At 36.4% G+C, this 14584-nt stretch overlaps 1 protein-coding gene across 5 annotated transcripts in view; it reads right to left on the minus strand.

The window, feature by feature from the left end:
- LOC102707499 (protein SWEETIE) overlaps positions 1–14584 on the minus strand; it is a 34993-nt gene that overhangs the window by 6692 nt on the left and 13717 nt on the right. For 4 of the 5 annotated variants that reach the window (XM_015838596.2, XM_015838599.2, XM_015838597.2 and 1 more), the window contains exons 17-40: positions 14409–14576; positions 13259–13345; positions 13077–13170; positions 11777–11845; positions 11554–11676; positions 10826–10897; positions 10649–10753; positions 10229–10317; positions 9388–9544; positions 7881–8030; positions 7456–7505; positions 7230–7329; positions 7095–7151; positions 5258–5325; positions 4817–4910; positions 3562–3785; positions 3062–3209; positions 2894–2962; positions 2439–2495; positions 2137–2223; positions 1916–2044; positions 1608–1808; positions 1088–1534; positions 398–451 (exon numbers count right to left, since the gene is read on the minus strand). In XM_015838596.2, the coding sequence (XP_015694082.1) occupies positions 398–451; positions 1088–1534; positions 1608–1808; positions 1916–2044; positions 2137–2223; positions 2439–2495; positions 2894–2962; positions 3062–3209; positions 3562–3785; positions 4817–4910; positions 5258–5325; positions 7095–7151; positions 7230–7329; positions 7456–7505; positions 7881–8030; positions 9388–9544; positions 10229–10317; positions 10649–10753; positions 10826–10897; positions 11554–11676; positions 11777–11845; positions 13077–13170; positions 13259–13345; positions 14409–14576 (2899 nt within the window). The remainder of the gene's footprint in view (positions 1–397; positions 452–1087; positions 1535–1607; positions 1809–1915; positions 2045–2136; positions 2224–2438; positions 2496–2893; positions 2963–3061; positions 3210–3561; positions 3786–4816; positions 4911–5257; positions 5326–7094; positions 7152–7229; positions 7330–7455; positions 7506–7880; positions 8031–9387; positions 9545–10228; positions 10318–10648; positions 10754–10825; positions 10898–11553; positions 11677–11776; positions 11846–13076; positions 13171–13258; positions 13346–14408; positions 14577–14584) is intronic. The other variant, XM_006656060.3, reaches the window with a different exon arrangement.

Raw genomic sequence — 14584 nt, forward strand, 5'->3', positions numbered from 1 at the left:
CAAAAAGCCGCTGAGGTAAATGAGGCAGCAACAGCAAGATCATCATCTAAAAAAGGTAATAGGTAGGTAAGCTAGCACCAAATTCAACAATAACGTAACATAGTGTCACTCTGTTTAATAGGTGGTGTCTGGTGGTTCTCTCCCATATAAAAAAGACAAACTTGTGTTATAGCTTGTTGGTTTTTATCTAATTTGCATTCTCTGTTGTTTTGGTCTACTCTAAGCCCTGCAAATATTGATAACCATATATCCTCAAAATTACTATACTAACACCCATAGTGTTTTGGGACATGCTAACAAGCATAGTCTTTTAGGAGTGCAGACAGTGCAAGAGCACTGATACGTGGTTGACAGATCAATATGTATTGGAAGCAAATTTGTGAAGACAAGACATTACCTGAGAGAACAGGCATACAACAGGAGCACTCGAGCTATCAGCATAAGTAAGAGCCTGCATTGATACAAATATCTTGTCAATGAAGGAATAACTTAACAAGAATATGGATTCAAGCAATGAATGAGAAGTATGGCTTGGCTAGTTGAAATGAGAGGAGGGCTGAATCATCTAGCCCAACAAAATTAATTCAGTCAAGCATGGATTAATCATATTATATCACCAAAATTAGTTCCCTCTTCCACTCATTAAAAGTTCGATGAAAAGCACCTTTCAATAGGCATATTAAAATATCAGTTGGAGCATTAACCATTGAAGTATTGATGCTACATAATATTATTGAATATTTCAGTCTAGTATTAGTCCAAAATTAATATCCATCAGAATCAAGTGCACTTCGTTTATTAAGAATTATTAGTCAACAAAAATAATACATTCATTACATTCCTATAGGGATTTGACATATGATACTCAAATTTTCATTCCTGAACAACTGTCCTTGCAAGGGATATACAATCTAATTTTGCTGGTATTTCAACAGAATATGTCCATTTTCAAATAAAGCATGTATAGTAATTTGTTGTAAAATTGTGAGCTTGGGTTTTAATCAAAAATAGAAGTAAATAACTTCAAAATAGGGATCAGCAAGTTTTACAGCTTTGAAAGAACTGTGTCAACAGCAGAGAGACAGACCTGTAGGAGTTCCTGGCAAGTATTCACTGTAAGAAAATTCATACTAAAAAAGACTTGTGCAGTGAGAGATGATAACACATGCAATATTTGATCACATGGTCTTGGATTATCTGATCCATGGCAGACAAGGCCTCCGATCTTTTTCTCATTATTATGGTCAAGATTGATCTTTACAGCACTATTCATCATTGATAATTGTGCATGACATAGCACAAGGACTGAGAGTCCCCAAAGAAACTTGAATTCATTTAAATCCAGTTTGACCATATCATGTCCAGATATAAATGTCTCTCCAAGCATATCTTCAGAACCATTCATTTCAAATTCCAAAGGAGCTGCATCAAGAACTGTTGCTTGAAGAACTAGTGCCCAAACTTCATCAAGATACTCCTTTACCTTTGATGAGACCAAAAATGACTGGATCCCATCAAGGAACGGCTTGTGCTGCTTTTAAGAAGACATAGAAGAACATTATAATCTCTTTACTGCGTAACTGAAGAAGTTTGATAGATCATCTTACATTGATTCTTGAATGCAAACCAAAGATTATCGAAATATAATCCTTGAGGGCTCCAATCCAATACTTTCCTAATAGAGAAGAGCTATTTGCAAGTAAAGGTGCCAATTGCTGATGTTCGTCAGGAATATTTTCCTTCATCCTCAAGAATTGATAGGTGTAGCATTTTACTGCAGCATGAGCAGTAAGCAGCCGCACTTTGATCTGTCAGATGACAAATGCTAACTCAGGAGCTTACATAGAGGCAAATTGCAAAACTAAATTGGATACAGTGTATCACCACATACGATAATTTTGGAGAACCAAAATACCTTACATACAACCCAATCGGCAAAAGATGGATAAAATAGGTCCTCTATGTCATTTAGCGGGCGGCATATTAGCAGAAACAAGCGATTAAGAGCTACCTTGTCACCCCCAATTATGCTACTTGTCATAACCTGGTTCCACCAAGCACAGATATTTATCAATATGTCCGCCATACATGGCAAAAAAAGGGAAGGGAATGAAGAGGAAATATTTTGCTAGAAACCTTTGTGGCAAGTTCAAGGCCAGCCTCAAGGAGAAGTGGGCTAGAAGCATTACTTATGGCCGTTCGAACAGCAGAAACAAGTTGAGCCTGCATTTTAAATTTCAAATGCAGAAAAAGCGGCATTAAGAAACCATTCGATTACAAGATTAAATACTGTTTACAGAGCTATATTTTGTTAGTGCTCATACAAATCTTTTGTGCATATATATTAAAAAAATTTAAATATATATAATAAAAAGACTTGAATACAGAATCATGGTGTTACAAAAAAACACTAGAAAGTGAGCAGATGCAATAATCACCTGAAATTGCTCCAACAATATATGCCCAGGAAATTCAGGATCCACAGCCATGCCAAACTAGACAAAAGTAATAAATACAAAATTCAGTGAATAAAGAAATTTAAATGCAAGGAAGAATTCTTGTTAGTCTCACAAGGGTATAGGAAAGGCTTCACCTTCCCTGACAACAAACCTATTTCCCTAAATACTCTTATTACTTTTCTAAAATAATAATCAAAATCATCACAGAACATAAAGTGCAATATATCATTTATATGTCACAAACCTATTCATTAGTTTCATAGAATCTTGATGGCAACAAACATTCACTCTCAACAAGCTATCTAGGTGACCATTAATTTAAGTTTCAGATATGTTCAATGAATTATCTAAAGAAGTGCAACGTGGAAATTATGGTGCATCAATTTATTGTGTGCTTATGTCAAGGCAAAATATTTCCAAAAGAGTCAAAATACCTTGTCCATAATCAAACATAGAAGCTTCACTCCTATTGGTTGCATGCCTTCAAACTGTCCAGTACTTATCTGCCACGCAAATGTAGTTGTCAGCTTTAATTGGACAATTCGAACAAAAGTTCTCCAAATATTGTTGTGGTCTGAATATTAAATTTGCTCTGTTTGGACCTGATATGAAAGTGACACCAACTCTTGTAGCTTAAGAACAAGCCAGTCATTTGACAAATAAGTCCCTTTAGCTACTGCACTCCTTGCCAATAGGAGGTCAAAATGAGCTGGTTCTGTTCCAACTGCAACAGGTACATGGCTAACACATCTTTTTTCCATGCAAAATAAATATTTTAATAATGGTAAGTGGAAAGCAAATAAAAATATATAACACATATTTGGACTTCACGTAAGCAAAAAATATACTTCCTCTGTCCCAGAATAAGTGAATACTTTGGCCAGTTTCAAACAAATTAGTACTCAAGTAAAATGACCTCTCTGTCCCTATCTATTTACCCTATTGGTGATACAAAAATGTGCAATAATTGTGCATGCCACTATTTACTCTGTTTTCTTTCAAGTCCCAAAGTAATCATTTATTTTGGGACAAAATTCTGCAGCAAAAGGTCATTTATTTTTAGGACGGAGGAAGTATATCTGTAACAGTCTAACAGACATACTCTGCTGCAAAAACCCTGGTGCGATATCTCAGATGCTTATTTCTTTGAGGAAACTGGCTGAATTTGTTGGTAGACCAGTTTGTTTTTTCCTGCTTTGAGCTAGAGATCATGGTGTCTTCATCTTCTCCATAATATATATCATTCTCAGTGTTACTGTCAACAGGATCATGTCCAGAACTGGACGGTGCTTCGCTTGTGCTTCTTGCAACCGATGTAGCAAGAACCTGAATATAATGAAAATAGCATAACCTACCAAATCCAAAGCATGATCTCCTCCTGAAGTTTTACTTTATAGATGTAAAAAAATGGACAAAGACGTGTGATCCTCGTGCATACTAGATGCATCAAGGATGATGCAGAATGATGTTACCACATATAATACCAATAGTCTTTTGTTAGTGTGTGCATGAAGGATAAGAGTAGGGTACCTTGCTAGTTACTGAATTTACAACAATCTACATGAATTTACATAAAGGTATTAACAAAAGAGATTTTACAGTCGTTGAGAAAGTACCTAGAGGTACCAAGTTTTACACTAGCAAAGGTAGTACGTCATGAACTCATGGTAACTTCTCAGGGATGGTAAAATTACCCTTAACAAAAAGAGAAGTGACAATTGAGCTATGGTATCGAACACAAACAAAAATCACTAACAGTACACAAGCCTTTCGAAGAATATAATGAGTGTAGAAGATAAATTTAGCACAGTAATTTCATTCCTTTAAAAGGATATTATGCATGTAATGTAATGCAGTGGGAAAGAATTGATGCCAACTTGCCAACCATTATGAGTTATGGATAATACAAGAAACCATAGAAACTAATGCTGGGAAACTTTTGTATATGCCACTAAGTGGAGTCCATTTCACATATGCCACTAAGTTTGCCATTCATGGACATGCCACTGTTCCATCAGTGCCCATTTTACATATCCCACTATCCAAAATCTCTGGCTGATGGCATGCTGTGATGGGGCTGATATCAGTAAGCCTAGATAAGCTCCTGGCCACATCAGCCAAGAAGTCCATGACACCCACAACCATAGCCAAAGTATAAAGAAACTGAAAACAACAATGAGAAATCTGCCATGCTGCAGGATGGTAGGTTGTGCTGGCTGCCTTCACCCATTATCAATGGGACAGTAGTGTGTGAGGATCAGCAAACGTTAGAGCCGTAAATGAGAAGTGATGTAATGGCATGTAGAAAATTTTCCAAAAATAAACTGCCATATTTTGAAGGAAGTACTAATGCATACCATATTCCTCAGCACTGCCAACCATCGAGATGGACGAAGTGGACATGATGTGTACAATAAGCGAACAATAGTTGAACGAACCAATGTTGCTATTCTACACAAGACAATTAGATAGGAATGTTATATCAGGTAATTAGGAAGTGACATTGGATATAGTATACTTGACACTCATTTCAGATGGTTGCCAAAATTTTGGCCAGTGAATAACTCCTTTGTCATATCCCATGCATTTTCTTGGCTATCTTTGGCCAAATGTGGGCAACCAAAATTGTATAATAGGTTTTATCTTTTCAAATTTTGTTAGACCAAGTTTGGTCACGAAACTTAGTAATAGATATGATACAGACTTACTATACTAGGAAATCAATTGATTATTTAGGGAAATAGAATATGTTGCCTAGTGTAATATAAAACACATGCAAAAAATGGTAAAAAACTTACTCAGAGTCAGTTTCCTCATCAAGCATGCTGAACAGATTCTCTTCAATGTTCTGATTGATCATAGCAGCCTGACATAGAAGATTCAGAAGCAAATAAGTATATGCATTGAGTTGTGTGGAATTATTCAATAACAGAACCCTAGCTAAAAATGACACAATATTTTTTGCTTTAAATACATTAGTATTCCCTCCTTCCAGAATATAGCTACATTTGCACCTACTCCCTCATCTCAACCAATCACAACTATCTACCATTTAATCTCTACCTACTTTCTCATCTCAACCAATCACAACCATCCCTCATTTTATTTTACCTTGCTCTTTAACACCGATGTCAAACTCTACAAGCCCTTATATTTTGGGACACATGGAGTATATTGCCATGAAGAAACTCAGAAAGAAACGTTTACTCAGTTTTGTTTTAAGTGTAAGAGCTATTATATTTAATTAATTACTCCCTCCATCCCAAAATATAGTTACCTTTGGCATTCAAAATTTGTCCCAAAACATAGCTACTTTTCCACCTTATCCCTTGGCTCAAACAATCACAGCCATCTCTCTTTTAACCTCTCCACCTACTTCCGCATCTCAACCAAAAAGAAGACCAAATGTAGCTATATCTATCAAGAGTATATTAAAAAAAAAATACCATATAGGGTAACATTTAACTGAAGACCCCAAATATTGTTTTATACCCATCTACATATTTGTAATTTTTTTTTAGATAATGGAAGCTTTATTGATCTTAGACAATTACATCGAATACAATTGTTCTGAGAAAACAAACCCCCAGCCTTTGCACCACGGTGGTGCACACAGCCAAACACGCTGCCACAAGCACTAAAAATCCAACTAAACAAAACCAAATTGATATCATGGACCAGCTATGTGGAGTCTAGATCGCCACCCATATGCCGGGTAAAGATCTCCAAGGCCACCTGGTCCAAACGTCAACAAGCCATTGTAATAACATCTTGTAGGATGGGTTTCTGGGGTATAACCCAGTAGAAAGTTACTGACAAAATAGCAGAACTGGTGTGACTATTGACTAGTGATGACCCATAGACTGTCACTGAATTTTGACCCCCACAAGATTTCGTCATTTATCAATAAGCTGTTAAATCCAGATATGTTTAACAGATGTGATGTACACCAACTGATCTAAATGCTATTCAAGACAGACAAAGATCTTGGTACTTGGCAATATATTTAGTTGCAGTGAAATAAGCAACAGTTTCTAGCTTGAAAATTTTGGCAACAGATAATCACTAGCCAGTAATTACAAACTGATACTTCTTATGTTATGGCAGGTGTCTGCAGCAGGTTAGAGTACAATGGCATCAAGTGATCAGGGTGATTGCAAATAACAGAGGCCTCAGGTGCGCCCTTGTGCATGCAACAGGACTCATTCCCAGCTGTGGTGAGGCTCCGAGGAATGTTTATTTCATTAATATCTTCTTAATACAATAATGGAGCTATCTATTTGTTAAGTAACTAGTAATTTTTTTTCTTATTTGTCAAGCATTAGATCAACATCCAACAACCTATGCACATACTTATGCTTTCTACTTAGGTTGAGAAAAGGCTCCAACTTAAAATTAAAAAACGAAAGTTAAAATTTTATAATATAGAGGTGCACAAAAACACGCAAAAACAAATATAAATCAACTCATCCCCCTCTTATGTAGTTCATTGCAAAGAAAATTTACACACATGAGCATTACAAAGAAAATAGGAACTAATTTCACCAGGCATGAAAATGGTATTAGTCATGGCCAGCACTTGAACTGATATACTAGTAATCTCATGTAAGGAGTTATCCAGAGTGCATGCCTTACCGGGTCTCTTTCAATAAGATGGCGTAGTGTCGACGCAGCCAAATGCCTCAAGCTTGGCTGTCACAAAAAAAAATATCCAGAATGAAAAAAGGGAGTGCTAATAGCAATGTAATAAACAACTATCGCATCACCTACCTGTCTTGAGTAAAGGGTTGGGATAAGACTTTGAACATGGGTATGCACAGGAACAGCTTGAGGGGCAAAGAGAACAAGCTGCTGAGCAAATCTAACTGATCTGCAATTTTAAATAAATGTGATATAAAATTCCATAACAGAAAATACTCTAGAAGTACATCACAATTTGTCCAACCAATGCCTGTTAAATAAAACAAAGGCTGGCTATTTGTGTCAGAATACATACTCTATAAGCGTAGCCGTTTCACTCGAGGAGCTTATCTCTGCAATGACAGACTGAACTTTAAAAAGTTAGTTATGTCATGTGTCAACCAACTTCTGAATTCATGAAAGGAAGGAAATAGTTGCAAGCTATTATTTTAGACAATAAGTACTCCCCCCATACTAAATGTGTATTGTTTTTGCTTATTGAACAAGAATCAGGCAAGGGGGGAAGATCAAGATAGCTGTAGCCATTAGTTTTTATAAGGGAAGTAAACTACAAATGTAACTTGAATTGGCAGACTAACATGTAGTATTTAGTAACAAAACTGAAATGCTGGAATGGCATATGCTTATTAATTACAGCAGTATACACTGGAAAAGTATGTTGTGACTTTTTTTCTCGAGTAGGAATTACACAAAAAACATAATGGCGATAAAATGCACAACCTTGCAGCGTGAAAAGAATGTGCTACCAGGAGCAAGCTCAGGACCAATAACCGCTACTATTGCATTGATAAGATGACCTATTTCCTGCCTAAGATCCACATATCCATTTTCTTCCAACAAAAGAATTTCCATAGCAAGGAAAAGTGTCCCCTGTGAAACAACATATCAAAGTACTCATTACAAATTTACAATCAGCTGTATTCACAATGTTTCAAACTTATCACAACCAAATAAACACATAAAATGTTTTAGTAAATCTAACTCCAGGAAACAGATATTTCTATTCCGTATGAACGTATGCACTTCCCATCTAAGTAATATAGGATTCTTATATAGTTATATGGCTCTCTTTAATTTCCTAAAAGCATTCTTCATGAATAAGTATATGTCCGCCAGTAACCATTTATGGACATATAGTAAGGAAACGGTCATCTCTTTAGTGACTCTAGTGGCATGGGAAATTTGGATGCACCGCAACGACTGTGTCTTCAATGGAGCCAGCCCTAGAGTTGCTAGGGTCTTACAAGTGGTTGAAAAATGAAGGATATCTTTGGTGTGTTGCAGGAGATACTGCTCTCCAAAAACTCCTAAGTAGGGCGGCTATTCTAGGCAGCTAGTTATAGCAAGTTGGACTGGTGTATTTTTGTTTTGAGTGTGCTTTTTGTGTTTTTCTGTTTTCTTTGTATTGTTCCGTTTATTTCCCCTTATTGAAATGAAATGCAGCTCTCCTATGTTTTCGAGAAAAAAAAAGGAAATGGTCATCACATCAAACTGCTTTCACCAGGTATCACGATTATGATGATTTTCCTCAAGTGCTGCCATCATCATGTAAATTCATGTCACGCAGAATCCCCATGTTTATATGTTATTCTTCTCATGTAATGTTATCCCTTGGTAAAACCAGTATCAAGCAGTATGACCATGCACAAGATTAAAAGAAAGAGTCACTATTGGACTTACCATGAGATGGACAATAGTCAAGAATGTAGCTAAGATCCTAGTTGCTTCCACCCATATACAAGGAAAATTATTTCACCAAATTGCACTTAAATATTTATGTTTTATTCCAATGGATGACACTAGGAACAGAACACAGCAGAGCTGCAGACAATTTGTGAATAAGGTCACTAGATCAGTTTGAGGTATGTACAAAACATGATTCTAATTCCTGATATGCCAGCTAGGCAGCTACTACCCCCTCTTTTCCTGGATTTGCCACTGAAAAAAATCATGTGGATGGAGGCTAAACAAACTTTCAGTGGCTTACAAGGAATTACGCTAATTTTAGCTACACTAGACAAACATTGCAAGATGTATTTCTTGCGCATGAAAATTGTTGAGAAAGCAGTAGATAAGATCGTATAAGAATAGGCATTGATAGTTGAAAGCCCTTGCAGCACCTCCAGCATATCTGCCACTATCCCAAAGGTTGAACACGTGCAATTTAAAGAAACAGATATCTTTTTTTTTTTTACAGCTTTGAAAGTATGACTGCAGGAATCAATACCTGAACTTGAGAGACATAAGATAACCCAGCAGCTTCAATGGTCAAAAGAAGAGCATGAAGCGACCACAACTGCAGGTTGGAATTAGAACTCTTACTCAAATGAGACAGCGAGTTCACAGTTGGAGTAACCAGAGTAGATAGTGCCATTCCTCCTGCACTGTACCCAAAAGGCACATCACTGTAATTAACCTCCATGCCTCAAACAGTTATCATAAAACCAAAATGAAATCTCTACTAATTAAAAAGCGCAGTCGCCTGTCCTCCCCATCCCCTTACCTCATGCACAGCACCCACAACTACTGACTAAAAAAACCAGAAAAAGAAAACAGCGGAAAAAATCCCTATGTGCCCATATAGCACATCCTTAATTATATGGGCCTACCCTTAAACTATATGGAGCCGTTGAAATGCACGGGCATGTTACTAGCAAGACTAAATATATTTCTTGAATCCATCTAAACATGCAAGTTAACTGTAGAACTAATAGCATATAGATCTATAAATTACAAAATTAGCATGATTTAAACTTTTTGAAGACCAAGGCAGTGAAACTGCTCAAGCTCTGGTCCTGATCAAGCTTGCTATGGCTTTACCTCATCCTTAAGCAACAAAAATGACAAAATATCTGTCATTTATAACAAAACACAATACTGAACCATTAAAGTAAGACAAGGATGTGAGGGCATCTTAGCAATAGCACATAATGAACACAATATCATAAATGAACAAGCAATCTCACACTTTTGCATAACTGCACTCTGAAGAGCCTGTCTGACAGTTCAATCGAGAGGAAAAATTAACACAACAACCAAGAAAAGTTTATAAGATATTGAGAACTTACGCTCGATGTATGCAGCCTAATGAGAGTGTAACTGATGCTGTATAGTTCAGATCTATCGGTGTTATTAGCTCTCCAAGAAAGGAACGAGCCTAGAAAATTGAAAAAAGAAAATACCAATATTATTGCAGCAGGTGTGCCATGCCCATCTCATCAAGATGAAGCCCGGATGTTATAAATTTCTTGACATGATAATAGAATATAGTAAGATCTATTTGAACACAGTTCATCAAAAGAAAAGGGAAAAAATGAATCAGTGGCACGTAAAATCGAAAAATTATAAACTTTTGCATTTCATTATAAAAAATGCTTGGCATAATGGCGTTTCATTATAGAAATGCTAGATTATGTATAAAGCAAGATATATATTAACAATAACAAAAAGAAAGTGGCAGCAAGCAAAATCATAGTTAAGAAACAAACCATCCTTGCAGTGAAGGCATCAGTCCCAATACGTGCTAATAAACCAAGCCCTTCACATGCTGCTCGTCGTTGAGATGTAGAAATTTCACTCTCTAGTAGAATCCCCTGATTTAGCAATATGTTAAATTTTCAAAACAAAATTCTTAATTTCAAGATTTTATGGACTATATACATTACCTTGAATATTGATTGGACCATACTTAGTATGTCAGTCGGCAATGATTGAGCACCACGTATAGTCAGAAACTCCTGAAAGATAGAAGTGCAGCATGATAATTCAGCTTATAACAATCATTCAGTTTTTCATTTAGTGGGCTATAGTGTATTTGTGACCTCATAATGTAAGCATTCTACAAAATATCTACCTCTTCAAAATCAAACCACAGATAAATTTAAGCACTAAGTCACATAAAGTACTTTTTGACAAGTTGGAAAATATTAAACACGTTTCTGTTTTAAACTTTAGCCAAAAAATTCAAAAACATGATAAACCATTTAGACATTAAATATTTTTTGCATTAAAATTATAATTATAACTTTAAATTTTAAATGTTAAGTCAAAGTTATTTTGGTTTGTGTCAAAATCCAGATTTCAGCCACTTGCATCTGTTTTGATATATATTAAAGTTTTTCAGTATCAACATTGTTGTATAGTTTTACTTCCTCTGTCCCAAAATAAGTTCATTTTTCATGCCAAACATGATGAATTTAAATTGAACTAGAAAGATGAACATATTTTGGGATGGAGGGAGTATCCTTTTTGCCAATCCTTGCTACCCTGTTAAGCTTTTCTGATGTGATAACATTAAAACAAACATAACTACCCTTGCTTGTGCGCTGGCAATTTTTCCTACATAGTAGAACCACAGCAAAAGCAGTCTAAACATTGCGAATATTAGAAGTACCTTTAGCCCTGACAATAGAGCAACACAAGCATTTGTAACAACAGACATAAACCAAGACTGCTTCTTCCCAGACTTGAGGCACTGGTCAAGACTATTTAGGAGTCTTATCTTGACAGTATTGTCCTGTGAGTACACATGGTAACAAAGGGAAATGATAAAAGATCAATCAGCAACTTCAGAATTTTAAATAAATAAAATGGACTGAGCGAGAACAAGATTGCACCTGACATGCATAGATGGACCCATAGCACAGAAGCATCTGGTTAACGAGCATTTTGCTAACTGATTCTGGCTTCATATGAGAAAAGAAATATGAATTAGCCAATTAAGAATATGCACCTGACAATTTAATATCATTGGGACCACATGTATGAGCATTCAATAGCAAAATATAACAGAGGTCATTATGAATAATTAAATTTTCAGCGACAGTCAGTGAGACATGATTTGTGCTGCTCCATGGACCTCAAACCCTGGACTGGACCACCTCTTCTGCCACTTCTTTCTATGTGCTGTTTTTTTGTGCTACTCTTTCTCCTTTTTTTTTCCTTTTTGCCGGGGCGGCACAAAGGGCCGACCAAATTTCATTAAGACTTTAGGGAGAAGTACAGAGTGAGATTACACCGACAGGAGAGCTGTCGAAGGGAGCTACCGGCTACCGGTTCAAAAACAGAGTGAACCTAAGGTAGCGACAAAGGTACCACATGCGAACTACTTGCGGTCTGTTCTAAACATCCCAGCCACCCTCAAGGTATCGATCTCTTCCTTTATTTCCTGGAACAGACAGGGTACAGTTCGGCTTTTTTGATTGAAAATGTGCGTGTTCCTTTCCTTCCACACCATTCAACAGGCAAGTTGCACCAGGCAATCAAAGTTTGCCCTGTAGCCAACCGGCAAGCTGTTCTTGCCTCCAACCACCATTCACCTAGCGGAATCCCTGCCTGACTTGGGAGTAGAAATGGCAACTCCGGCCCAGCTTTTGTGATACTCTCATCAGGCTTTACACTTTGGGGTGACATCTAGATGTTCCTTAGCTGATGTAACATCCTTGAATTCTCCCAGTGTAAAATTCCAGTAAAGCCCCTTTTTCAGTTCAAAAGATATCCTTATTTTTATGGATTTTGCAGTGTTCAATCTAATTTGTGATTTTTCTGCTGATTTCTTGCATATTTTGGATTTTAAAATTCTCTGATGATTTCTTCAATCAAAGCATTGACCTCAGGAAAGTGGCAAAATACATAATAGACGGAGTGCAAAAGAACAGTGTTTGGTCGCGTGACAGAAAGCAGAGGGAGCGGCAAAAGAAGAATTTTCCAACTACAAAACAATCATGCCACCATGGCAGCACAAAAATAACTAGTGTATAACTGAATGTGATTTACAAAACCAGTTCATATTATTTTAGAGTAAGCCTGTAGTGTTGTTGTTCAGTCTGGACACACAAATTACAATATCAGATTGTAAGCAAGCAAAACCTGTACAAATGTATTGATGGTTAGATTGAGCAAATAAAAGATAGATACCTGAGGAAAGTTGCCAATTTCTCCATCCCAAACACATGGTAGAAATCCATCAATACCACCATCAAAAGCCCTTAGTTCATCCTCAAATGAATCCCTGATAACCAATAAACCATCAAAATTATAGGGTGGCTAGATGACATGATATGCTTCAATATAACGAGAACTCACAACTGACAGAGTACCTTCCAGGTATCCATGGACCTAATGAAGTATCTCTCTTATCCAACAAAAACTTCAAGCACGAGCTTTCTTCCCATCCAGAAGGGTCACTAGTTTTATCAATATTGAAGAATTAAGTATAGAAATTAAAATGGGCTATCCAAAAATTTCGAGATTAAAATTGCGGCCTAAATTTCCAATGTTGAGAACAAGCAAGGAAAAGGGTTAGCAATATGGAGTTTCATAGCAGGATACACAAGTTGTGCTATACCACGAATTCATGTAGGAAGGTTCAGATCATGAAGCATGTGAGATCAAAGCAACATATGCAGTATAATTAAAAAGCACAAATTGAATAGAAATATAGAATAATGATATTTTTGGAATACTCCAGGAATTTAGAAATCAATTCTTGTACTGCATAATGTTGACAAGATAGTGGTGCTGTGGACAAAATAATCATGGAAAAATGCATGGTGGTAGTGTACCCCAGCAACATCATTGATCATTTGATTGCGTTCATCAAAATTCAAGTCAAGCAACCCCACTTGAAGTTTCCTTTATTCAAATATGATTCATGTCATATGACTGGAAGACTTGATATTACAGCCAGACATCCTAGTCACCTAGTGTCCAGTTTTATTATTCAAGTATTGAATACAATATCTAGAAATACACATAGACACATATCCATGCCACTGGCTCAATGAAAAATCATGCACCAACAAAAGCTACAAGAGCTTTCGATTAAATATGTTGTGTTCCAATATTCTCAAGCAACAACTGTGGAAGTTTCTGTTTCAGCATCACAATATTCAACCACAAAAGCATATTGGTACAAAATTGTAGTCCTGTCATCAATCCGTTAGTCTCACTGATAAAGACTAAAGAACCTAGTTGGCTAATTCTGCATGATAGAATACATGAAATATTGCAAAAGGGTTTAATTGCACTCAAATTTTCAAAAATGCAAAATACTAGTGTGGCAGAAAATCACATAAATCAAAAATACAGGCTTAGGATGTACTTCAGGCAGGGTTCAAGAAAAAATTCGCAGAGGCCATCTGTGTTCACTATATTAATTTTTTTAATCATTCAACATTTAATGCATGCAGAATGATTTGTGAGGAACAAAAATAACAAAGCAATGTTATTCAACAAAGAGTACACTACCTGAACGGGCTTGAACACAGCTGAAGCATCTGCTGGTGCTCAGATTTGTAAACCATTGGATTGGAAAGAGATTGGTACGCCATCAATGTTCTAGTTGTGAAGAGGTTTAGTGCAGAATTCACATTTGGCAATTTCTTAGAGCTCAATGAAGATATAAGGGATAAAGCACTGCATCA

The sequence above is a fragment of the Oryza brachyantha genome, chromosome 6 (genome assembly GCF_000231095.2).
Source record: "Oryza brachyantha chromosome 6, ObraRS2, whole genome shotgun sequence".
Taxonomy (NCBI): Eukaryota; Viridiplantae; Streptophyta; class Magnoliopsida; order Poales; family Poaceae; genus Oryza; species Oryza brachyantha.